This window comes from Rhinolophus ferrumequinum, chromosome 15 (genome assembly GCF_004115265.2).
Source record: "Rhinolophus ferrumequinum isolate MPI-CBG mRhiFer1 chromosome 15, mRhiFer1_v1.p, whole genome shotgun sequence".
NCBI classification, from domain to species: domain Eukaryota; kingdom Metazoa; phylum Chordata; class Mammalia; order Chiroptera; family Rhinolophidae; genus Rhinolophus; species Rhinolophus ferrumequinum.
In genome coordinates, this window is record NC_046298.1 from 39,080,588 (window position 1) to 39,104,294 (window position 23,707).

Consider the following 23,707-nt stretch of genomic DNA (forward strand, 5'->3'; position numbering starts at 1 on the left):
CAGCATGTTCCCAGCCGGATGAACACGCACCGAACCATCGCCATATCCCAAGCGTGGACGCACGTGTCTGAACACTGGCGCGTGTACCAAGTGAATTTACACTTAGCATGTCCCAAGCATGGATAAGTGCATGTCAAGCCTGTAACGTGGCAAGGACAGGTCAGGAGCCATTGAGAACTTGGCATTTCACAAGCTTGGATTGGTACCTGCTGAACACAGAATGTTCTGAGGGTGGGTTCTCGTGTGCCAAGCACTGAGCATATTTAAGAGGAGAGTCACTATGCCAAGCATAGTCTCCCTCCCAGTGCCATGGCAGCCCAGCCTCCAGCCTGTGCCAATGGCTGGCTGGGTGCAGCATCAGAGAACAGGTCCTCGGCACCACCCCAACGCCAGGCCAGGCCTCACCTCAGGCAGGGAGGACAGGTGTGACGCAGGGCTGTGAACAGTTCTTTATTGAAATAGGCAGAGGCAACAGGGCCGAGGATGTGCTCAGGGCCAGCAGGATGCAGCCCCCTTCCTGCTTCCCTCTGGCCAAGGGGGCCACAAGCCAGATGCCAAAGCCCTCCTGTGTTTGGGGTATGTACAGGCATGAGCCATGGGCAGGGGGAATGAGAATTTCTGGATAACTATCTTTCTGTAAGAATAATTTGTGGGTTCAGGAGGTGGCTCTGAGAAGGAGATGCCAGCCCAGCTAACGCAGCCCCCCAGTGACGGGCAGGGGTAGGGTCACTATCAATGGTGCCCACTGACATGCTGCAGAAAACTGGTGGCCCGGGGCAGACCGTGTGGGTGGGCAGGGCGGGGCGGGAGCCCCTGAGCCCGCGGGCCCCTGATGCCCTCCAGTGTCCAGTCCTTGCTCAGCCATTCCCCAACACAGCTGCTAGGATCGAAGAGCTCAGGGCCTGGCCTCTGTGGGGGAGAAGAGAGGGCATCAGCCGAGAAGCCACCAGCCTGCCCCTCATGGACTCCCTCCTGTCCCACTTGAACCCTTGTCACTTCCAGAGGGCGATTCTGTACCTTTGCAACCCTCATCACATCCTGGGGGCTTTGACAGTGTGTCCTGAGACCACAATGTGTCTTGAGGGTGTATTAGTGTCTGCTTTGTCAGATGAGGCTTTGTCACATCTTGAAGATGGATGAGCATGAGCTGAGAGGACTGGTTCTTAGCGCTGGGCCTTTATCACTTCTTACAGGCAGATTACTGTGTTCTGAGTTTTTACACAGCCTTACGGCAGATTAGTATGTGCAAAACCTTGTTACATCCTCATTACATCCTGCATATTGTTTAGTGTGTGTGGAGCCTCGTCACATCCTGAGAGTGGGCTAGAGTGAGTTGGACTCAGAGCCAGCTGCAAGCAATGCAGAGGTGTGGAAACCAAGGCGGGGTTCGCTGTGCCCCCACCCTGGAGCTCTGGGGGCCGCCCTGACCCTAGACCTACCTGCACCCTGCCCGCCCACCTAGCTTACCTCAGCATCCATGGTCATCTCCTTAATGTCCGGCCCATCCCCATCCCGCTGCAGGATGGTGGATGGCTCGGCGGAGGCCCCACGGTGCTCTCCTTCTGCCCAGCCGCTGCCCCGACAGGGCCCATCATCCTCTGGCGAGGCCTGGCTCAGCCGGATGAGGTTGCTGAAGTTGGAGTCAGACTTGGAGCCTGTGGGCGGCTTGCGGGCCTTGTGGCGGCCGGCCAAGCGGCTGCCATACAAGGCCAGGATGGGCTCGGGGCCCGAGTCGGGTACCCGACGGCCAGCAGTGGCTGCCTTGAGTGGGGCCAGTACTTCGGGTGTTTCACCCCAAAGCCCACGGCCCACCTCCTGCAGACTCAGGTCATCCAGCTGGTCGATGGCCCGTTGCATGCCCGGTGCCTTCTCCCCCCGGAAGAAGGGCCCACTGCCTGTCACACTGCCCAAGCCCACGGCCTCCTCCTCCTCAGCCAGACGGTTGTAGGGGGACCCATCTTCTGCAGCAGCCACCATGGGTGCAGGGGGCTTGCCCTCCACCTGCAGTGAGAGGCGGCAGCTGCGCAGCGACAGCTGGTAGTAGCGGGTGGTCTCATGGGCACTGCGCAGCTGTTGCATGGACACAAAGGGGTGGCGCAGGGCAGCGCTGGGGCTGATGCGTTCGTGTGACTCCCAGGTCAGCATGCGCTTGATCAGCTCCACCATGCTCTTGAGGTCAGCGTGCTCGGCCAGCAGCTCACGGTCCGGGAAGGTCAGCCGACTGGCTGCCCCACTGCCATTCACTGTCTCAATCTGGTCCAGTGACTTGAGCATGTATTTACGGCGCTCCAATGGGCGCACCTAGTGGGACATGGCAGGCCGGGGTTGACAGGGAGTCCAGGCTCTGGGCCCCGGGCACTCCTGCAGTGGGGCTCACATATGACCCCCCCACACAGCTTCCAGTCTGCCTTCCAATCTGGCCCAGAGCTCTCTTATTGCTATGAAGTCCACACACCTGAACCCTGACTTCCAGTTCTGCCTGTGATCTGACTTGGAGCCCTTTTGCTGCTGGGAGGGGGCTACTCCTGCTCCCTAACACCAGGACCCCTCTAGTCAAATCCAGAGCCCTCCTCCTGCTGCAAGAAGGACAGCTGACTGTCTTCTTTGGTCCTATCATCTAACAGAGCTCTCACTCACCCAAGTTTCACACCTCACCCCAGACCGCCAGACCTTCCAGAGCCGTGGGTCCAGCTGCTACCAGCCACTACGGCAGTAGAGAGTGCCCTAAACCACGAGTTCTCCTTGGAATCAAACCCAGATCCCTCCTGCTGCTACAGCCCCCACACCCGATCCCAGCCCTCTGGGCCTCCCAGTTGTCGAACCTTCTTGCCACACTAGTTTGACACCCACCAGGCAAGGAACTGTCAGAGGAGCTGCCATAAATTTTCAGTCCCACCTTTGGCCTCAGACCTGTCTAGCTATGACAGCTCCCAAGGCTGGCCCAAACTACCCATCTTCTCTGCTGTCTCACCCAGACTCTTGCTGCACACGTGTGATGGCTGCAGCCACAGAAGTAGCAGACAGGCTGACTTAAACTTCCCCACCTGGGGCCTCACTCAGGTCCCTCACACTGCACTAGTTTGATGACCCCAGATCTGAAGCTGGCAGAGGAGCTGCCCTATCCTTTGTGTCAAACTTATGGTATAACCCAGATCCCTCTTGCTACAGCTGCCCCTACATCTGAACCCAAAAATTCCAGTCCTCCCTGCAGTCTCACCGAGATCTGTCTTGCTTCAGCAGCCCCCAGAGTGACCCTCAAACTTCTAGTCCCACCTTTTGTCTCACCCAGACCTCTCTTACTGTGACAATCCCACAGCTGTCATCGAGCTTCCCGTCCTCCCTGGATTTTTTCTTGATGTGGCAGCCCCCACACTGACTACCCTCACCTCCCGACCCCCCTACCTTGGTCTCGGCCAAGTAGTCGGCTGAGGACTTGAGCTGCCAGGGGTTGGTGGCGTCAGAGTGAGGGTTGCGCTTGAAAAAGTGGTGGGCCTTGCGGGCGGCATGCAACAGGTGGGGCTTGGGCAGGCCCTGGGTCTCACAGATGTAGCGGACCTGGTCGTACTCATTGTTGCCCGGGTAGAGCGGCCAGCCCAGGTGCAGCTCAGCCATGACGCAGCCCAGTGACCACACATCCACCTTCTCACAGAAGGGCAACCCCAGGAGAATCTCGGGGGCCCGGTAGAAGCGCGACTGGATGTACGGCTCCTTCACGTAGCGCACCTCACTGAAAATGCTGGCTGAGCCGAAGTCGATCACCTGCGTGGGAGAGTAGAGAAGCCAGTGGGCAAGGTGAGAGGCAGGGACAGTCAATCTGGGCCTTCCTTGGCGTCTCTCCCCAGTGTCTGTCTGCATCTGCCATCAGACTCTCTGTCGCTGTGTCTATGAGTCTTTATCTCTTGTTTATGTCCCAATCTGTCTCCTCCAGCCTTTGTCTCTGGTTTATATGTCTGTGTCTCTGTCTCTATTTCTCTCCTCTAGAGTATGCCTGTGAGAGTTAGTACCCCTCTCTTCATTTCTCACCCCATACCTTGTCCATCAGCAAATCTTGTTGGTTCCACCTTCTGAACAGATCAAGAATCTGCCCACTGTGCATCCCAGCCACAGCCCCCTCCCTGGTCCTATCCTCCATCCGTCATCTCTTGCTTAGACTGCTCTGCCTGCTCCTTCCCTCTGTCCCCCGGTCTGTTCCTCGCATACATCCTGAGGGATGGTGTGAACACCTGAGTCAGGTCACGTCCCTGTCTTCCTGGGGCTTTAGACCACATCCTGTGATAATAACACATCCTACGATAAAAGCCAAAGCCCTCACTGCAGCCCTGAGGCTCCTACAATCTGCCCCTTCTCCGCTCTGCCCTCAGCTCCTCCCGCTTTCCCCTCACTCACCCCCAGCCACACGATTCTCTCACTATTCCGTGAGCAAGCCAGACACATTCCCAGCTCAGGGCCTTTTCACTGGTTGTTTCCTCTGCCTGGAATGCTCTTCCCTCAGATGTCCACGTGGTTCCCCCTCTCAGTTCCCCAGGTCTTTACTCATGTCACCTTCTCAGTGAGGCCTCCCCGGGCCATCCCATTAAAAACAGCACCCCCTTCCCTTCCTATCTCCCTTCCTGGTCCTCTGCTTTTCTTCACAGCTCTTAACAGCATTTCACAAATTACATCTTTTACCTTTTAATTGAGTTCATTATTTCTCTAACCAACTAGGATGTCAGTCCCACGAGGGTAGGATTTTGTCTGTTCACTGCTATGTCCCTAGACGCCTAGAATAGTGCTTGGCACAGAGGCGGGGCTCAGTAAAGAATGAATGAATGAATGAGCTTTTTATCCGTAATTTTCTTTCTCCCTCTCGTTCTTTCTTTGCTTCTTCATCGCTTATCTGTGTCTCTCATCTCTCAGTGTCAATCTCCATCTCCGTCTCTGTATTGCCTGCTAGGAAGACACCTCCCTGAAGCTCAGGTTCTCCTCATCCTCAAGCACTGTTACCCACGGGCCCTCGTACACGGCAGGAGCTTGACGAACACCTGTTGAACTAACACTGTGAATGGCTAAAAGTCCTTGTCTCTCCCGATGCCTCTGGGAGGAGCTATCTGCCATTTTCACTCTGAATCTCCAAGACTCTATCGTGGTCCCTACCTCAGTTTCCCTCTCCGAGTTTCTCTGCTTTTCATTCAGCCATCCCTCAACTTCTAGTTGCAGAAGGCGGTAGGACAAAATGGTCATTAATTTGAATGCAAGGCCTGAATCTCAGAGAGCTTAATTGACCCTGGGCACTCAGTGTTCGTGGGATTCATTCATTCATTTCTTTCATTCCGCAAACACGGTAGGGTGCCAACGCTGGCCAGCTGTTGTGGATCCGTCCTGTCGGTCTGGTCTCCTGCTGTATTTGTGGGAGTCTCTCCTTCCTTGGGTCTCTGTCCTTTTCTCTCTCAGAGCAGAATGCTCTGCCTCTTCCTGTCTCTGTATCACTCTGCGTCTAACGTTTAGCACAGACTCCGTAACAGTGCTGGGCTGGGAGAAGCCAAGCACACAGTGGTGCCCTGCCCTCATGGTGCTCCTCGTTTAGATCCATCCCTGGATGGTAGTAACAAATGCAGAAGCAGGCAGAGGGGTCACAAGGGCTTGTGACAGTGCAGAGCTGCCTCTGTCACCCAGCACAGGGTCAGGCCCAGAGCAGGCGTTCAGTAAATGTCTGTTGCCGGTCAAACTTACTGGGATGAGGAATGGCGCTGCCATCCTGCTGGTCAGGCTAAACAGGCTTTTGTCCCCCCTGAAGTCCTCTCTTACAGTTCATGTGACATCTGTCAGCAAATCCTGTCGTCTCCAACTCCAAAATCTACTCAGACCCACCCACGTCCCCTCTTCCCACTGTACCAACTCCAGTCCCACCCACTCACGTCTCCCACCTGGACTGGTGCAGTCACCCCTCACTGTCTTCCTGCTCCTGCCACCTCAGTCTGTTCCTCTCACAGTCAGGGGACCTGTGAACACCTGAGTCAGAACATGTCCTCCTCTGCTCAGGAACCTCCGGTGGCTCTGTCTTACACAGAATAAGACCTAAGTTCTCACTGTGGCCCACAAGGCCCTGTACAACCCGGCCCCTTCACCTCCCTGCTCCCATTTCCTCTCTCTTCACCTCAGTCACTGACACTGACCTCCTCAGTGCTCCTCAAATACACACACACACACAAATACACACACACGCGCGTCTCACTCCTACCTCAGGGCCTTTGTACTGGCTACTCCTTCTACCCAGAGGCTCTGCCCCAAATGTCTACATGGCTCCCTCCCTCCTTCAGGACTTCCCTCCAATGCCATCTCAGTGAGGCCTCCCTGACACTACGTAAAGTTTTACTCATCACCACCCCCACCCCACATCAACACCCCATATCATCCTCCTCCCTACTTCATATTCACTCACATACCATGTTATACTCATTTATCTTGGCGACTCTATCTCCCCAATAGAATGTCAACCCCACGGGACAGGGCTGGGCCAGAGGAGCTGAGCTAAGAATTGAACAAGAACAGGGAGGCCTTAGGGGTAGGATAAAAAAGGCGTCAGAACTGGGACAGGGAACTGGGGAGGATTTCAGGGCCAGGAGGTGGACAGGGATGGGGAGACCTCAGGGCTGGGAGGTGGGTCACGGGAGAGCGTCCGGAGAGCGCACAGGTCTGAGGGAAGCCGGGAGGAGACAGGAAAAAGGGACACTGCGGCCCCTGGACAGCCCCTCACCTTGACCCTGAAGGGACAGCGGGTCTGGTCCACCAGCATGATGTTTTCGGGCTTGAGATCGGCATGGATGATGGCCAACTCCTTGAGCCGGGCCAGGGCTCTGAGCACCTGCAGGGTGACCGTGCGGATGTGGCGGGCAGGGAGGGGGGCAAAGTTGTTCTCCTTCTGGAATTCAAAAAGGTTTTGCTCCAACAGCTCGAAGACCAGGTAGAACTTGAGGGCGTCATGGAAGAACTCAAGGAAGCGGATGACGTGGGCCTCCTCGGGATCCAGGCCCCTCATGCAGCGCAGCAGCTTCAGCTCGTTCTTGATGATACGGTTTCGGTAGGCATCGTTCTTGAGGATCTTGATGGCCACCATCTCGCCTGTGCTTCGCCGCCAGCCCTTGGCCACCTCCCCGAAGGTGCCCTTGCCCAACACCTCGATGATGTCATAACAGTCAGTCTCGGACTGGATGGTGGCCATGGTGCCCCTGCTGCCAGACACCACCCTGCCACCACCCCCTCCCCACAGGGTCTGCCTCCTAGCCCCTCTCCGCCACAGGCCCTGGGGTCCCCCCAGTGGGGGAAAGACAACTGCACTCGTGCCTCCGCCTTCAAGGTTTGCACCTGCCTCCCTGGCACCCCCAGCCCCCTGTGCCACACTGCAAGTCTGTCAAGGGCTGCACCCCTCCCCCGAAGCCCTCCTGGCTTGGGATGAGGGGTCCCAGGCCCCCTCAAATGGGTTCCAGCGTTGCTGAGTGGCTCTGGTTCTGTTGTTGGAGACCTGAGACCCTGGCTGGAATGGGGGTGGGGTGGCAGGTCGAGCCCCTCCCCCACCCAGTGACGGAACCCTGAAGAGGCTGGACAGCTGAAGGGTCGACTGAGAGAGGAGTCTGACGGTGGACCTCAGGCAGAGGAATGGGACATTCCTAAACAAAGCTGAGGAAAAGCAGGCTTTCTGAACTAGGAGTGTGTGTGTGTGTGTGTGTGTGTGTGTGTGTGTGTGTGTCTGTATTTTCAGAAAGCATCTGCCCCAGCCTGTGGATGACATGGGGTAGGTGTGGCTGAGGCAGAGCCAGGTGGTAAAAGGTCTTGAATGCCAGGCTGAGGAGTTTGGGCATTGTTCTCAGGGCACTGGGGAGGCACAGAAGGCCTTTGAGCAAGGGAGGGAGATGTCAGATTTGAATGTCAGAAAGCTACTGTGTGAAGAAGAGTGGATTGGAGGGAGCAAGAGTAGGAGAGAGCTGGTGAGTGGGGGAGAAGGCTGGGGGATGAGACACTCAGAAGGCCAGGAGGCCAGGCTATGGGACTGCAGGTTGTAGGGAAGGGAGTGAGCCATCCAGGACAAGGTCCAGGGCTCTGGCCTCGGCAATGGTGGAATGGACTCTGAGACAGGGGCATCGACAGGAGCACTTTGGGGGAGAGGATGCTGAGGTCACATTAGGAAATTTAATACTGAAACATTTAAATGCATATTGAGTGCTTTAGAAGCCTTACCTGATCCTTACAACATACATCTTAATAGCTCCATTTAACGGAAGAGAAAATCAAGGCACAAAAAAGTTTTAAAAATGCCTAAGGTCACCCAGCTGGGTGCCAGAGAGAGGCTTTGACCTCCAGCAGTCTGGCTCTAGAGCCAAGATCTGAACCACCACCCCACACACCCTCCCAGCACCCAGGAGACGGCCAGGGGAGGCATGCAGAGGCCACTGGATCCCCTCATGGACCCAGGAGAGAATTTGAGAATGATTACACACAGGTGAGGAATGGAAGACTCTGGGACAGGTCCCAGGGTGGGTGTGAGGGTGGATGAAGGCCTGGGGGGAGCCCTGAGTGTTCAAGGGGCATGAGGAGCGAGGAGTAGAAAAGAGAGAGAAGGGAGTGTTCAGGAAGGAGGAAGAGATCCTGAGAAGTCAGGACAAGAGACAGAGAGGAAGCCCCTGGCATGACCACAGAGAAGTCACTGAGGACACTGCCAAGTCAGCCATGGTGGGAGGAAAACCCCAAATGTTAGGGGGCTGGTCTAGGGATATGCACCATGAGGGCAGATAATTCCTGCCATGTTTGGTGGGGGAAAAGAGAAAGCATGTGACAGGGGAGTGACTTAAGGGGCGGCCAGCTTGAAGGAAGAAGGTGCTAGAGTATAAGTGGGTGGTCTGTGACAACTCAAGGGCATGGCCCTTCATCCTCTAGAATGGGAGGGTGGAGATGTGAAGAGTGGACGGGTGGATATGGGAACGTCAGGGGGAGGTTTGGGACTGGATAGCATGTCTCCTGGGGCATGGCAGAGAGATGTAGGGGAGTCTGGAGACCCTGGTGGAGGCTTAGGGGGTTTGGTCCCTGGGAGCTGAGGCCCAGCTCCGATGGGGGCTGAGCACCCTGGGATCTAGTCCTAAGAGGCAGCTGGGTGTCTGGAGTGAGCTCTGAACCCGCAAATCTGAAGAGGGACCAGGAGGAGCCTTCTGGGTGGGGCCGGGTGGACAGGGCAATCAAACCAGCCAGACAGGAAAGGGCCAGCCAGGATGCGGAGGAGCTCTTGTTGGTAGGGAAGTGGCCAGCAGAGGGCAGGTGGGTAGCAATCCTTCCGCTCTGTTAGGGCCCCTGGAGCTGTCCTGGCCAGAGTGGGCGGGCTCCCCAGGACAGCTGGAGTCCCAGCAGCATGGTCCCAAAGCTGTGCTCCACTGGGGCACTTCCCAGAGTCCTGCTCAGAGGTCCCTGGGATTTCTGAAGGGCCAGAGCGGGCCCCCTCCCACCGGACCCACCTAAGGCCTCCTTGACACTTCTCAGACCATGGGTGGCCTGTCTCCCAGCCACAGGCTCCCCTCAGGCCAGGCTTCAGTTCCCCCTCTTTCCTCCTTGGGGCCTTCTTTCTCTGCACCCTCCTCACCCTCCCTTGTCCCCCCCCCCCCCCCCGCCCCGCCCGCCACCCCATATACAGAGGAGACCAAACACAAAGCTACCTCTGGATTATTTATTCACATGGCAAGATACAGACCCCCAGCCAATGAGCAGGGCATGAGGCCTCCCCTGCCCTGCCCGTCAGTCACCCACCTCCCGGCCCTCTGAGGGTTAGTGCTGGTTATCTCACACACAGAACAAGGGGGCAGGATGGGAAGACAGGAGGGGAGTCTGCCCAGGGGCTTCAGATGACGGCAGCCTGAGCCCCCTCCATCCTGGTGGGGCCTGGAGCCCCTGTCTCCGAAAACCCCACACTGGGCAGCCGGACCCGGAAGCCACCCTCTTCCCGGTCTCTGCTCCCACTCCGGGCCTTGGGGCTTAGGGACACCCTGGGGAAGCGGAACTTGGGGGACTTCTCCCCACCAGGGGACTTAGAGGCTGCCTCGCCCTCCTGCCCCCGAGAGGCCTTGGAAGAAGTAGCCAGGCCCACACGGGGCAAGCGGACCCGGAGGCGACCTCGGCGCCCAGAGGCCCCTTCCCCACTACCCTCCTCTTCTTCATCTTCATCCTCCGGGCTGGGGGAGCCTTCCCCAGTGACAGCCTCACTCTGGCTGAAGCCTACACGGGGAAGCCTGAGTTTGGGGCTCTTGGCCTTGTCGCCCTCCTCAACCCCCTCCTTGGCCCGCACCAGGCCGAACCGGGGCAGCCTCACCTTGAGCTTGTGTCCAGTGTCCCTTTCGCCCTCTACTACCTGGTACTCGGCATGGCTGCCCACAGCTGGCGGTGAGAGCTCCACATCAGGCAGTGAGAGGTGGAAGGTACGTTCGGCTCCTGGGGGCTGGTCCCCAGGCCCTTTGTCCCCGGCACCAGCTCTGGCCCCCAGTGTGGGCATCTTCAGCCTCAGCCCACCCTCGCCTGTGGCTGCCTCCCCTAACTGTGCCTCTCGGCTCAGCCCCATGTCCAGCTCAAGCTGGGGCACTGTCACAGTGGGCATTTTAAAGACGCCCTCACCCACCAAGAGCTCACCACTGGCCACCTGGGCTCCAGGCAGAGACAAGGTAACCTGAGGCACCTGGACCCTGTAGCCTGCTGTGCCCTCTGCTGAAGGGGCTGCACTCTCGGCCTGCTGCCCAGAGGTGGCCTCCAGGCCAGACTCCCCGAAGCTGGTCAGCTCCACCTGGGGCAGGGAGATGCCCCGGGGCATCCTTAGCACCCCCTCCTGGCCCTCAGCGCCTGCCTGCCCGGTTGTGGACACTTGCAGGCCTGACGGCTGTACTTCACTGACGGCTCCAGACCCCTCGGCCCCCTTTTCTTCTTGGATCCCCAGGGTGACCAGCTCCACTTCAGGGATCTTAAGCTGTCCACCCAGAAGCTCTGGCTTCTCCCCCAGGCTGACATGCCCACCCTGGATTTCTACTTCCTTCCCTCGAGCCAGCCCAAAGGAGGGCATCTTCAGCTTGGGCATCTTCACTCTCCCATCCCAACCCCAACCCTTGCCCTCCAACTCAGCCACCCCTGTCACTAGTTCTCCCTCCTCAGTATCCCGCCCTCTGACCCCAAACTTGGGCAGGGCGAACCTGGGCCCCTTGAGCTTGACATCGGCCCCTGCCACCTCCACCTTGCCTGTGGGCAGATGGGCATCCAGGCTGAGCTGCGGGATGGACAGATCAAGTGCAGGCAGCAGGCTTGCCTCCCCTGCCCCTTTGGCTTCAGCCTCTGTCACCACCCGAGCCTTGGGGCGTGAGATGGAAAACTTGGACACCTTCAGCTTGGTGGCTCGCCCAGTCCCCTCAGCCTCTGCCTTGGCCACCTTTGGCCCTGAGAGTCCAAATCTGGGCAGGGAGAACTTGGAAGAGGGTTTGACTTTCATCTCCATCACCTCTACCCGCCCTTCCTCGCCTTCCACTGCGGGAAGCTGTGGAGTGACGATCTCAACAGAGGGCATCCGGAAGGCCACTTCCCCGACCCCTGCTGCCACCTTGCCCTGTACCCATTCCACCTTGCCTTCTGACCGTTCCACCTTGCCCACTTCAGCCACTGGTACCTGTCCCTCCAAGCTGAGTGCCCTCGGCAGGTCTAGTTCCACTGAGGGCAGTGTGAGAGAGGGGACGCCCACACGAGCCTCGCTGTCCACCTTTGGCTGCAGACAGGGAAGTGTCACAAACTTCCCTGAGACCTCAGCCCCTGCCTCACCTGGCTTGCCTCGTGATGGGGACCCTGCCCTCCCCAGCTTGGGCATGGTCATCTTGGGCATCTTGAAGCCAAATTCTACCCCCTCTGCCTTCTCTGCCCTGGCAGCTTTTAGCTGTACCTCGGGAGCCTTGGGCAGCTTCACCTCAGGTGCCTTTGGAAGCTGCACATCTGGGACCTTTGGCACCTGCATTTCCGGCAGCTGCACCTTGGGGAGGTGCACATCAGGTACAGCCATCTCGGGCACCTTCAGGAGCTTCTTCTCTGAGACTTTCGGCAGCTGCACCTCCGGGAGTCGCACATCGGGCACAACCATCTCGGGCACCTTCAGGAGCTTCATCTCTGAGACTTTCGGCAGCTGCACCTCCGGGAGTCGTACATCGGGCACGGCCATCTCAGGCACCTTCGGCAGCTTCATCTCTGAGACTTTCGGCAGCTGAACCTCTGGTAGTCGCACATCGGGCACAACCATCTCGGGCACCTTTGGGAGCTTCATCTCTGAGACTTTCGGCAGCTGCACCTCCGGGAGTCGCACATCGGGCACAGCCATCTCGGGCACAGCCATCTCGGGCACCTTTGGGAGCTTCATCTCTGAGACTTTCGGCAGCTGCACCTCCGGGAGTCGCACCTCGGGCACAGCCATCTCGGGCACCTTTGGGAGCTTCATCTCTGAGACTTTGGGCAGCTGAACCTCTGGTAGTCGCACATCAGGCACGGCCATCTCGGGCACCTTCGGGAGCTTCATCTCTGAGACTTTCGGCAGCTGTACCTCCGGGAGTCGCACCTCGGGCACAGCCATCTCAGGCACTGTTGGGAGCTTCATCTCTGAGACTTTCGGCAGCTGCACTTCCGGGACATGCACCTCAGGCACAGCCATCTCAGGCACCTTCGGGACTTTCATCTCAGAGACTTTCGGCAGCTGCACCTCTGGAAGTTGCACCTCGGGCACAGCCATCTCAGGTACCTTTGGGAGTTTCATCTCTGACACTTTTGGGAGCCCCACTTCTCGGAGTTGTACTTCTGGAAGAGTTGCTTTGGGCACTTTCGGGAGCTTGACTTCAATGGTCTTGGGGAGTTTCACCTCAGGCCCCTTGGGCACCTTGACCTCGGGTGCCGAGACCCCAATGCCAAAAGAGGGCATCTTGATGGTAGGCAGCTTCAGCTTGCTCTCAACAGCAGCTTCAGGGGCAGTGGGCCGGGATTCCAGAAGAGAAAGCCCGAAGGTGGGCATTCGAAGTCTGGGCCCCTTCACCCTGGCCTCGGGGCTGCCCTTGGCCATCTTGAGCTCAGCCACTTCCTTTGCTCGAGCCCCAAAACGGGGAAAACTGAGGCGGGGCATCTTCAGGGCCACTTCAGGTGCCTCTTCTCGAGCCTCCACCTCCACGCCTGGCAAGGCCAGGTCCACCCCCACAGTAGGTGCTGCCACATCCAGGGTGGGCACCATCACCACCTCAGTCCCTTCCCGGGTCTCCAGGCAAGGTAGTGTGGGCAGAGTGGGTAGGGAGGGCAAGGTAGGCAGCTCCACTTGGGGGACCTGGATCCCTACAGCCACAGGCTCCACAGCAGGTGCAGCCGGAGCTCCTAGCCCAAAAGTTGGCAGATGGATGGCAAAGCCAGTCGCTGCTTCCGCTGCAGGGGCCACCTCCTTGGGGGCTTGGATCTGGGGGACACCCACTTCGGCGCCTGGCAGTCGGGGCCCAACCAGCTCCACCTGGGGGGCTGTGAAACGGGCTCCAGCTGCCACCTCAGCCTCTGCTTTGGCCTTCCTGGGTGGAGGAGCAGCAGCGGCCAGCCGGGCTGCCTGGGCCTCTTCCGCCACTTCTCGGACTCGCAGCCGAGGCAGCTGGAGGCGCCGGCGGGTGGGGGCGGCTGGGACAGGACCCTTGACAGCCTCAGCTTTGAGGCCCCGACGCAGACGGGAGAACTTGGGGAAGGAGAATTCGACGTCAACGGGGGCCAGGTCTGCAGGGGCCCCCAGGGCCCCGGGCATCACCATCTTCTTCTTCTTCACAGGGGACAGACTCTGGATGTTCTGGGGAGAGAGGAGAGAGGCGGGAGGCGGTGGGACAGTGGGAGGCCCTGGGCTGGATAAGGGGAACCCCACCTGGTATTGTACCAGGCTGGGGATGTGATGGATTAAACATCTTGTTCCCAAAATCATCCCAACTTCCTGCCTGTCATTTCACCATTACTGCCCCTGAAGGAAAAGACATTCATTTAGAATCTTATAGTGAGTCAACAGGGGTGTAGGAACTGGGACCCAAGACTTCTAGGTCCCAAAACTTCTGGGACCCAATCATCCAGGATTTTCCTCAATACCCTCATTCTAGAAATGGGGAAACTGAGGCCTAAGGAGGGACCCTTGTGCAGGATCACTCAGCAGTAAGGGAGGGGCAATCAGGCTTGATTGGCATCCCAATTGAAGTCCCCTGGTTCAGGACCCCTACAAGCCTGGAGATGAAGGTGGGGATGCTTCTTCAAAGCAGGTGAGGGCCCTGGACTGGGAAGGGTGGGTTCTCCTCCCCAGGGAGGAGTTTAGGGGCAGAGAACAGGAGGCAAAGAGTGGGATTAGCGTTTGGTTAGTGACACGACAGAGGGTAAGGCTAGCCCACGGTGTAAGGGAGTGGGGCTCACGGCGCAGAGACAGGATCGCTGGGGCAGTCCAGCGACGGGGCCGGGCTAAGCACGCGTACCAGCTTGGCCACCTTGGCCCGCGGGCCCTTTATCTCGTAGCCAGACACGGTCCCGGGCCGCAGCGCCAGGTCTCCGGTGGGCACAGTGCGCTTCAGGCAGAAGGAGACCTTGTAAGGCTCGGCGCATTGCAGCAGGCGTAGTGCATCCTCATACTTGAAGTTCTCAAAGAACACGCGGGCGCTCAACAGCTGGTCCCCTGCAGGCAAAGTGGAGGTGGGCGGAGTGTAGGCATCGCCCATCTCCACCCAGGCCTGGTTCTGCCTACTTCCCTGGAGCCAGCAAAGTGAGGCCCCGCCCCCCAAATTGGCCCCGCCCATCTCCCCAAAGCAGGATAGAGACAGCGAAGTTCCTCCCAGTTTGAGGTTGGAACATTTAAGAACAAAGACCGGGTCTCAAGGCCTTAGCTCCACCTCCCCTGCTGAGCAAATCCACAACCATTCAGGCCATGCTTGTTGCTTTTCCACTCCCCTTTCCATCTCACATTTCAGACACTGACTTCGCCGTCTTAGAGAACAGAATCAGAAGAGCTCTCACCCCATTACTCACCACGCTACTCCTGTGGCGATTTATTCTCCTCTCCACCTGTTCCTAGGGATTAACTGTCCCATTCCAGCTCCGGTCAATTCCTCCAGCAATTCTCCCCTCCCCCCACATCATCGATTGTCTCTGCCTGCTACATTATTCCCATCAGCAAACAGCACACCATTATTTCTCACATAAGAAAGGTTATCTTGACTTCACTCCACCTGGAACTACTGCCACATTTATTTCTTCACCTTAATGGCAAAATGCATTGAGTTGTCTAACTGCATTATTTCCATTTCTCCAATCACACTTCTGACACCCCATCCCAGAACTTTGAACTGCTCCGCTCAAGGAACCACGCAGTGACCTCTATGTATGTAGCTAAGTCCAGTGGTCAAATCCCAGACTTTATTTACTTGGACCCCTCAGCCTTTGACCCAACTTCACTCTCCTTCAAACCACTTCTCTTCTCTATCTATATGCTCTACTCATCTCTTTTGGAAGCCCATCCAGATACAGGAGCTTAAAGGTTATGCTGACAACTCCCAAGTGTATCTCTCCCACCCAGCACTCTCCTCTCCATCCTAGAGTTATATATCAATTGCCCTTCCACATCTCCGCCTTGGTGTCCAAAAGACACCTTTCATTTAACAGATCCAAACTGTACTTCTGGTCTTCCTCCAAACAAGCTCCAGGCCCAATATTCTCCATCTGTGGGCCTACGAACTCCATCCTCTTTGATCCCTCTCTTTTTATCACACCCCATATCCAGTCCTGAAAGCTCCTCCTCCAACATATATCTAGAATCCAAACCCTTCTCTTCACCTCCAATAACATTGTTTTGGCCCCAAGCATCCCCGTCTTGTACCTGGATAACCACAGTAGTCTTTTTGTTGGTCTCCCTGCTGCCCACTCTGCCTCCCTAGTCTTATTGCTAATACAGTAGTTCAATACACTCACTTCTCCTACACTCATAACCCTCCCAGATTAAAAGTCAAAGTCCTGACTATGGCCTTTAAAGTCTTCTAAAAATGTCCCTTCCTCTTTCCTCTCTAGCCTCATCTCTTACTCTCCTCTTCACTGACTCTATTCCATCCACACTGGCTTCCTTGCTGTTCCTTCAACAAGCCAGGTACCCTCCAACCTTGAGGCATTTGCAATGGCTGTTCTGTCTGCCTGGAATGTTCTTCCAGGTGACCACATAGCTCCTTCCCTTACCTGCTTCAGGCCTTTCCTCCCGTCTTGGCTCACCCTATTTAAAAATGCAGCTTCCCTCCTGGCATTAGTAGCACATTTTACCTTCTAATTTACTATATATTTTACATATTTTGCTTAAATATGTCTGTCCCCACTAGAATGTGCACTCTCTGCTCCATAAGTGCAGAGAGTGTTATCTGTTTTGTTCACTGAAGTAGCCAAAGCACCTAGAATATCTGGAAATAGAAGGCTCCATAGTAATAGTTGTTGCATGAATAAATCACATCAGCCTCATCCATGTTACCTAAGACATCCCTTACTAAGCTCCCCTCCCCACCTCCTCTACGTTGCTAACTCCACCTCTTTTCTCCAGCCCTAACAACAAAAATAATAACTAGCACTTACACAGTGCTTACTATACGCCACTTAGCCATGTGCTAAGTGTTTTCAAAAGCTGACTCATTTAATCCACATAATAACCCTATGAGGTAAGTACTAGAATTATTTGCATTTTAGAGATGAGAAAACTGAGGCACAGGAAGATCACAAACCAGTGAACTGCAAATCTGGGAGTGGAACTGAGACAATAAACTTCCAGAAACCGCTCGGAGCAACTGCGACGCCGACACAGAAGGCCCCTCCCACAGCCCTTAACCCTGCCTCCAGGTCGCGGGCCACGCGGGGCACCAGGGGCAGATTCCTAACCCTGCCCCCGCAGAAAGGCCCCGCCCCGTTTCCCGGCCCCACCCACCTTCCTGCAGGCTGAGGCTCCTAGCTGCCGGCGAGTCCTCGCGCAGCTCGCGGATGTAGATTCCTTCCTTCCCGCCGCCGGCTACGTTGATGCCGCTGACCCCAGTCTGTGCCTCCGTCTCCACGATGATCTCCACCAATTCCGCCCGCCTCAGCTCCTGCGGAGGGCGGCGAGGTGTCGCCATGAGGCGCTAGGGCCAGACCTCACCCAGAGCTCGCCATCGCGCTTATAAGCGTCTCTTAAACGGGTCCTTAGAGCACATGCCCCTCGACGAGCCACAGGCAGGTCCTGTGGGCCCACCCACTCAGGCATCTTTCCTTTAAGCAAGCGCGAGGACCACTCGCTCCGTAGGGCCGGCGGAAAGGTTCAACGGCTAAGCTGGCTCGGTGGACTCCCTGAGCCCGTAGGGCGGCTGTCAGGAGGGGCGGGATCCTAAGGGAGGCTAGAGGGAACTTGAGTTGTGATCGAGAGGGCAGGGCTGTGCTCTCAATGGGGCGTGGCCAGTTCTGGAGGGCGGGGTTAGGAGCGCGGAGCTGGATCCGAGAGCACGCGTGGATACAGCCCACAAGCCAGAGAGGAGGAGCCAAAGATACGAGGTTGTACGGCTAGAGTGCCTGTGTGGCGGTGGGTGGGGACCCATTGTCTCAAGACCGGATTGAGCTGTGGGGAAGGGCTTTAATAACAGCCGAACAGGGGCGGGGGTGAGAATGGGATTCAAAGAAAGGGATGGATCTTCAAGTGGTGCGGGATGGAGGGGCAGGGTGGGACTGGCCTCCTCGGAGGCTTGAATACATGTGACACTGTGCCCTATTGTGGACTCTATGACCCCGAGACCTGCAGAACGCCCATGGGAAAGGGAATCCAGTGAAGGAGTGTGCGTGGCTAATGCGTGGTGGACAAGTGGACAGTGGTATTCCTGGTATTTATTGACAATGGTGCTGATTTGGCCCCTGCCCAACTGCGCACTGTGGAATTCACATCTGGGTTTCCCAGAAGAGGCAGTGAGAGACCTCAGTTCCACACTGTCTAGGAATCCATTCTGCTGTGTGTCTCTGGGGGAGAATTTTGCCCTCTCTGGGCCTGTTTCCCTACTGTAAAGTTGGATAACATGGGTGTACTGGAAGGAGTCTCTGATTGTGGGCTGAGGCCTGAAGCAACAGGCATCCGAGGGGATGCTGTACTGGGCAGGGCACCTAGGCTGGCGCAGACTGAAGTTGAGCCAGGGCTTAGAGAAGGGAAAGCAGGTCTGGGCCAGATGCCCCACAGTAGTGGCCCCAGGACAAGAGGGTGGGCACAGAAGGGGTAAAAAGAGTTGTGGTAGGGGCAGCAGGGAGCAGCATGACCATCGCCACCATCCTTAGGCCCTGGGCTAAGCATTTTGTGTGCAGCATCTCATTTCATCCTTTCCACAGCTTGGGCAGTCACAGAGAGGGACACAAAAATACAGATAAGCGAAGTGATTTGCCTAATGCCACACAGCAAGTTAAGCCACTGGACCTCAGCCTTAGCCTCAGAGTCCATAGGATGGCCTGTAGGCATTGACCTCCTTGCACTTTACCCCCTGCCTGCCACTCCTCAGCCAGTATGGCTCCCATAAAAGTAGACCCCCTCTGTGCCTGGCATCCAGTAGGATGCCATCAATGCCAATGCTCTGTCTCCTTCACAGTGACAGCACCTGGCAGTTACGAAGCCTTCCTAGGCTCCCGGCCCTGTGCAAATGGCTCAAATGTGAGTCCTCAACACCCTCAGAAGTGGGGACCACACCCCTTTTCACTGATGGAGAAACTGAGGGCTAGAGAGTTCAGGTCATTGGGTTAGGGCTGCACAGCTGAAGTGGTAGGGTTGGCATTTAAACCCGTGGGTCCAAAGCCCATGTCCTTAACCCTCCACCATCCTGCCTTTTCTGATGAAGGGTTTCTACTCAATTTTCTTTAGCTTATTATTAATATAACTCCATTCTGCTCCAGTAAATCAGCTGCTTTGAATGTTAGTCTGTGCCAGGCACTGTGCTGTGCACTTTACCTACGTTAAAAGTGTTTTGCTCACAGTGACCCATAAAATAGGCCCTGTTGCTATTTCCATTTCATAGATGGGGAGACTGGGACACAGAGAAGCGAGGAAATGTCTCCTTGCTGTCCTAGTCTGTGTCCCCTACCCAAACCCCACAAGTCCCCCTTGGAGGACATGTGGACACTCACCTCAGCACTCCGGCTCCTGACCTCCATTGCGCTGCTGGACGTCACCCGAGCCCCAGGTTCCCACTGCCCCTCTCCCTTCGGCTGCAGGACCAGCTTCAGTTCTTCATGGAGCAGCTGCCTCTGAGCCTGCAGGGGACACAGATGGAGGCTTGAGGCCAGGGGAGTACGAGAGGAGGCCTGGCTTAGAGAGGAGGTCAAGGTGGTGTCAGAGGGAAGAAGGGCCCCCACCCCAGCTGTCCTCTCACCGCTGCCTGGGCACAGCCACCCCCTCCTAACAGGAGCCCAGCCTGGGGTGCCGCACAGTCGTCGGCAGGGCACACGTCCTTCCTCTGGTGTCTTGCTGCCTGCCGAGGAGAGACAAGGGCATGAGGCTCCAGGTGGACAGAGAAGGGCAGAGTGGGGCATGTGGCACCAGCCAGAGCTCACCTCAGGGTCACCTCCAGCTCCGTGGGCCTCCTGTGTCCGGGGCTCTAAGAAGAATAACACGAGCATCACTATTAGCTAATCCCAGGGATTGTTTCCTAAGTGCCTGACCCTTCCCGTACTCTGTCAATACTCTGTCCCCATACGCAGGTGGGGCAACTGAGGCTCAGAAGACCATTACCCAAGGTGACACAACTGGACAACAAGCAGTAAAGACAGAACTGACTCCTATGCCTGACAGCAGAACCCCTACACCAAGCACCTCAGCCGACCAAGGGGGCCAAATTTACTATAAAATAATCATAACCATCCCATGTACTTCCCGTGAGCAAATCCCCGCACCTCAGTTTCCTCATCTATAAAATTGGGAGAATGAGAACATTCCCTCACAGGACTGTTGGGAGAGTCAAGTGAATTACCAAATATAAAGTGCCAGGCACATGGAAGTCACTTCATAAACACTTATTATTATTAAGACCTTCTTGTGGTCCTGATCTTGTGTCGAATATCCTACAGGGGTCGTTGCACATGGACCTTGGAACACCCTTGTGAGGTCAATACAAATATCGAGTCCATTATAAAGAAGACACCTGAGGTTAGACGAAGGGAAATCACTCGATCGGGTCACAAATGGCTAAGCAAGGACTTGAACTTGTCTGAAAACGCCAGCCCTGATAGTAACTAATGGGTAGTGAGTGGTCACTCTTTGCCAGTCCTGTGCTAAGACCTTCACTTTCCACCTCAATGTGGAAAACCCTAGCCCCCCAGAAAGGCCAAGAACCTTGCTCTAGATCACACAACACAGCGAAAATAAGGCAGAGCTATGATTCTCATGTAGCCTAACGACCTTTCTGGGGGAAAGGGACTAGATCTTGTCTCCCCCCCACCCCACCCCCTAACTCTGGCCTTGTCCTCCCAGCCCCCACCTGGCATGCCAACCCGCCAACCCCTACTCCCAAGGGAAAGGTCAGGCCTCATGGGGCACATTCCCTCAAACAATGGCCTATCTGCTGTGCCCAGTCACATTCCGCCCCTGCCCACCCACCCCCAGCCACACAATGGCCCTTCATAGCCCACCACTGGCCAGGAAAGAGGACACAGGGACCCCCTCAATGATCCAGCTGTACCCACTCCACAGCTGGCCCTCGGCTGTGTCGGAGGGCTCCTCCCTGGCTCAGCTAGGTGTCCTAATTTCCATGTCATTCTCCGGCCTCCCCTATGAGCCTCCATCCCCTCGAGGTAGAGTTGGCTCCCACATCTGGGGCATTTCCTCTGAACTGGGCCCTGTGCTGGCACCCATAGGCCCTGGAATCACCCTAGATGTGGTAGCTGTTTAAGGGTTGGAAACTGAGATTCAGAAAGGGGAAGTGACATGTCTGGGGTCACACAGCTAGGACATGTGTCCTTGACCCCAATTCTGCACCTTGACTTACATCAGTGGCTCTGAGCACTGGAGGAGGCCCAAGCAGCAAAATAGCTGGGGCAGGAGCGGGGCTGGCTGGGGGAAAAGGGGTGAGGGTACCAGAATGGGCATTTTTAGAGGGGCCAGGCAGGCACTTTATAGATGGGGCCTCATGGCACTCCATTTTACTGAGAAAACGAGGGTTGAGAGACAGGATATACAGTGATGGAGTTGGGACTTGCACCCAGGTCTGAGAAGCTAACTCTGAGTCCTTGACAAAACATAGCCTCCTGAGCTGGGGATGGGAGAAGCCTGGTCCTTGTAGGAGGTAATGGAGATAGAGGAAAGGATTTCCTGGGCCAAGCTCCCTGCCCCAGGCTGGGCCAGCGAGGGTCACACCCAGCGGCTGGCACAGGAAGCTCAGCCAGGGTGGTGACAAGACAGATGCCCTCCTACCTCATCCATGCCCAGGACAGTGGCCAGCTCAGGTTATATTTAGCACAACTGTGCCCTTCCTGAGCCACGTACCCAGCCCCTGTTGTGGGGTGGGGGCAGCTTCGGAAGGAAGCCCACCCCACCCTGGGCGCTCTGTGTTCCCAGCTCTGCCCATCCCATTTGGCAGGGGAAGGAGGGGTGGGAGGTTCCGGGGGGGGGGGTGTCCCTGACTTGTCTTAGAGGAAGATCTAACGGGGCTCCCATGGTGAATCAAGGCAAGGCAGGACCCTCCAGATGCCAACAGCCCATTTGTTGAGCAGTTCCTGTGGCGCTACCCTGGTACATTCCTGAACTTCCAGAATTCTCGGAGTCCCCATTCCTTGAGTACTTAGTAGGTGCAAAGATCTTTCCCTGCTTGGCTCATTAAATCTTTGAAACACCTCCCTAGAGAAGGTACAACCTAGATGCCCATTTAAGAGGCCATTCATGCCCTTCAGAATGACTGGGGTGAGGAGCTCTTCAGCTGAGTTGGGCCTGCTGAGGAATACCCCAGCTTTGCCCTGTGCACCCTCTTACCCCCATGGCTGGCGCCAACTTCTTTTAGGAATTCTCCTCTCAGAGCCTCAGCCACCAGTGATCTGGTGCCTCAGCAATGGGAGTGAGGTCTTGACTTGACCTCTCCAGGGCCCCGGACATGACCTGAGGCCTCTAGTGAGGCAGAGCGGGAAGAGAGTGGGCAGTATCCTTCAGCTGCCTCAGTCCCTGCTCCAGCACTTCTCAGGTTGGAATATTGGGGCCAGGTATTTCACCTCTCAGGGCCTCAGTTTCCTCATCTGTCAAATGCAGCCAATAAGAGCAACATTGAGGATTTGTAAGATAATGGCAGGTGCTTAGAATATTCCCAGAATATAAACTAGTCTCTGATAGCAAGTGGGGGTGCAGCTCAGTGTCTCATACCCAGCTTTTGCTCACCTGTGGCCCCACACTCTTCCCTACCAAAGGGGAACTTTGGGTGAGGGACAAAATCCAGTTTGGGCAGGACCTCCCACCAACAAGATGAGCACTGCCTCCCCAGGACCTATTTCAGGTACCAAAACGCCTGCCCCACCCCAGGCATCCTGCCTCAGCTCTTTACAAGCAACAACTCATCTACCCTACCCTCTAGTCAGCCCTGTGAGGTGGCCTCCAGCAGCCCATTTTAGAGACCAGAAAGCAGAGGCACAAAGGTTGAAGTATCTTGCCGGAGACCGCACAGCCAGAAAGGTCTGGCTCCAAAGTCTGTGCCTTTAACTCCTACCCAAGCTGCCTCCTGAGCCCCAGGCACCCTCCCAGCACCTCCCAGGACCCTGGGTCTCATTCCCACGTTCCACAGCCTGGCCAGGGAGGGAACTGGCGGGCTGATCTCTTACCACTGGGCCTCCAGACACCTCGAGAGCTCCAGGTCCATCTGGTCAGCCCCAACCCCAGACTGGGGGGGAAAAGGAATGGGGAGGGGGCAGGGGCAGACCCTAGCCATTGGCTGCCGAGGCATGACATCACTAGGGGGTGGGTGGTGGGGAAACAAACATCCCTTCTCCCAGCTACATCCACTCCCAAGGGGGTGGGGAGCCACATGACAGCCACCACTCCCTTGCCTGGGCTGAGAACTCGACCATGAGCCCCGTTCCTGGGATTTGTACATTGCTACAGCCCCTTGGAGACCGAGCACCCCACCAGCACTAGTTCCTGGCTTCCAGACCCGGGCACGACCCTGCTGGGTTCCTGGGGCCCCTAAAATAAACTCCTCCCACTGCCTCTCCCTTCCCAAGCTTTGGTTCAAACCCCAGCTTGGCCACTTCCTGGCTCTATGACCTTCAGGGAGTCACAGCATGTCTCTGGGCCTCAGTTTCTTCATTTCTAAAACATAGATAGTAAAAGTGCCCGGCTCATGGGGTGCTTGTGAAAATTATATGAGTTACAAAAAAAAATTGTAAGTGCCTAGCACAGAGTGAGGGCTACTTAGAAGTATTTTGCATTATTATCCACACAAATCAGGGGACTGGCTAGACTTGTTAGGGGGCTTTTGCCCTGAGTGAAAACAGCAGGGAGCCCCACTTCCCTGCTTAATGGAGTTGCCATTTGAGGGGATACCTATCATATGCTAAATACTGTGTTGGGTACCCAAAGCTCTGCCCCTGGAATCAAGGGTACAAGGTGGGTAAATTATACCCAATTTTTAGCTATACAGCCAGGAGGTGGTAGAGCTGGGGTCCAAACTCCAGTTCTGCTGGACCCCAAAGA

The 23,707-nt window shown here is 56.4% G+C and overlaps 2 protein-coding genes across 6 annotated transcripts; both read right to left on the bottom strand.

Moving 5' to 3' along the window:
• Positions 1–439: 439 nt before the first annotated feature.
• HIPK4 (homeodomain interacting protein kinase 4) lies at positions 440–7,480 on the bottom strand. 2 transcript variants are annotated; one of them, XM_033128700.1, is made up of 5 exons: positions 7,342–7,462; positions 6,734–7,141; positions 3,403–3,759; positions 1,468–2,301; positions 660–909 (listed from the first exon to the last, which is right to left on the bottom strand). In XM_033128700.1, the coding sequence occupies exons 2-5, from the start codon at positions 7,091–7,093 to the stop codon at positions 733–735; spliced, it is 1,728 nt and encodes a 575-aa protein (XP_032984591.1). In that variant the 5' UTR covers positions 7,094–7,141; positions 7,342–7,462; the 3' UTR covers positions 660–732. The 2 variants fall into 2 exon arrangements, with proteins under 2 accessions (XP_032984590.1, XP_032984591.1); XM_033128699.1 differs by having other exon boundaries at positions 440–909; positions 6,734–7,480.
• A 2,191-nt stretch (positions 7,481–9,671) lies between these two features.
• Positions 9,672–22,911, bottom strand: PRX (periaxin). Of its 4 annotated transcripts, XM_033128672.1 has the most exons (8): positions 22,837–22,911; positions 19,594–19,637; positions 19,413–19,511; positions 19,168–19,293; positions 16,970–17,126; positions 14,496–14,692; positions 12,416–13,834; positions 9,672–12,322 (listed from the first exon to the last, which is right to left on the bottom strand). In XM_033128672.1, the coding sequence occupies exons 4-8, from the start codon at positions 19,192–19,194 to the stop codon at positions 9,857–9,859; spliced, it is 4,266 nt and encodes a 1,421-aa protein (XP_032984563.1). In that variant the 5' UTR covers positions 19,195–19,293; positions 19,413–19,511; positions 19,594–19,637; positions 22,837–22,911; the 3' UTR covers positions 9,672–9,856. The 4 variants fall into 4 exon arrangements, with proteins under 4 accessions (XP_032984563.1, XP_032984560.1, XP_032984561.1 ...); XM_033128669.1 differs by having other exon boundaries at positions 9,672–13,834; XM_033128670.1 differs by lacking the exon at positions 22,837–22,911 and adding an exon at positions 20,181–20,198 and having other exon boundaries at positions 9,672–13,834.
• Between the last annotated feature and the right edge of the window lie 796 nt (positions 22,912–23,707).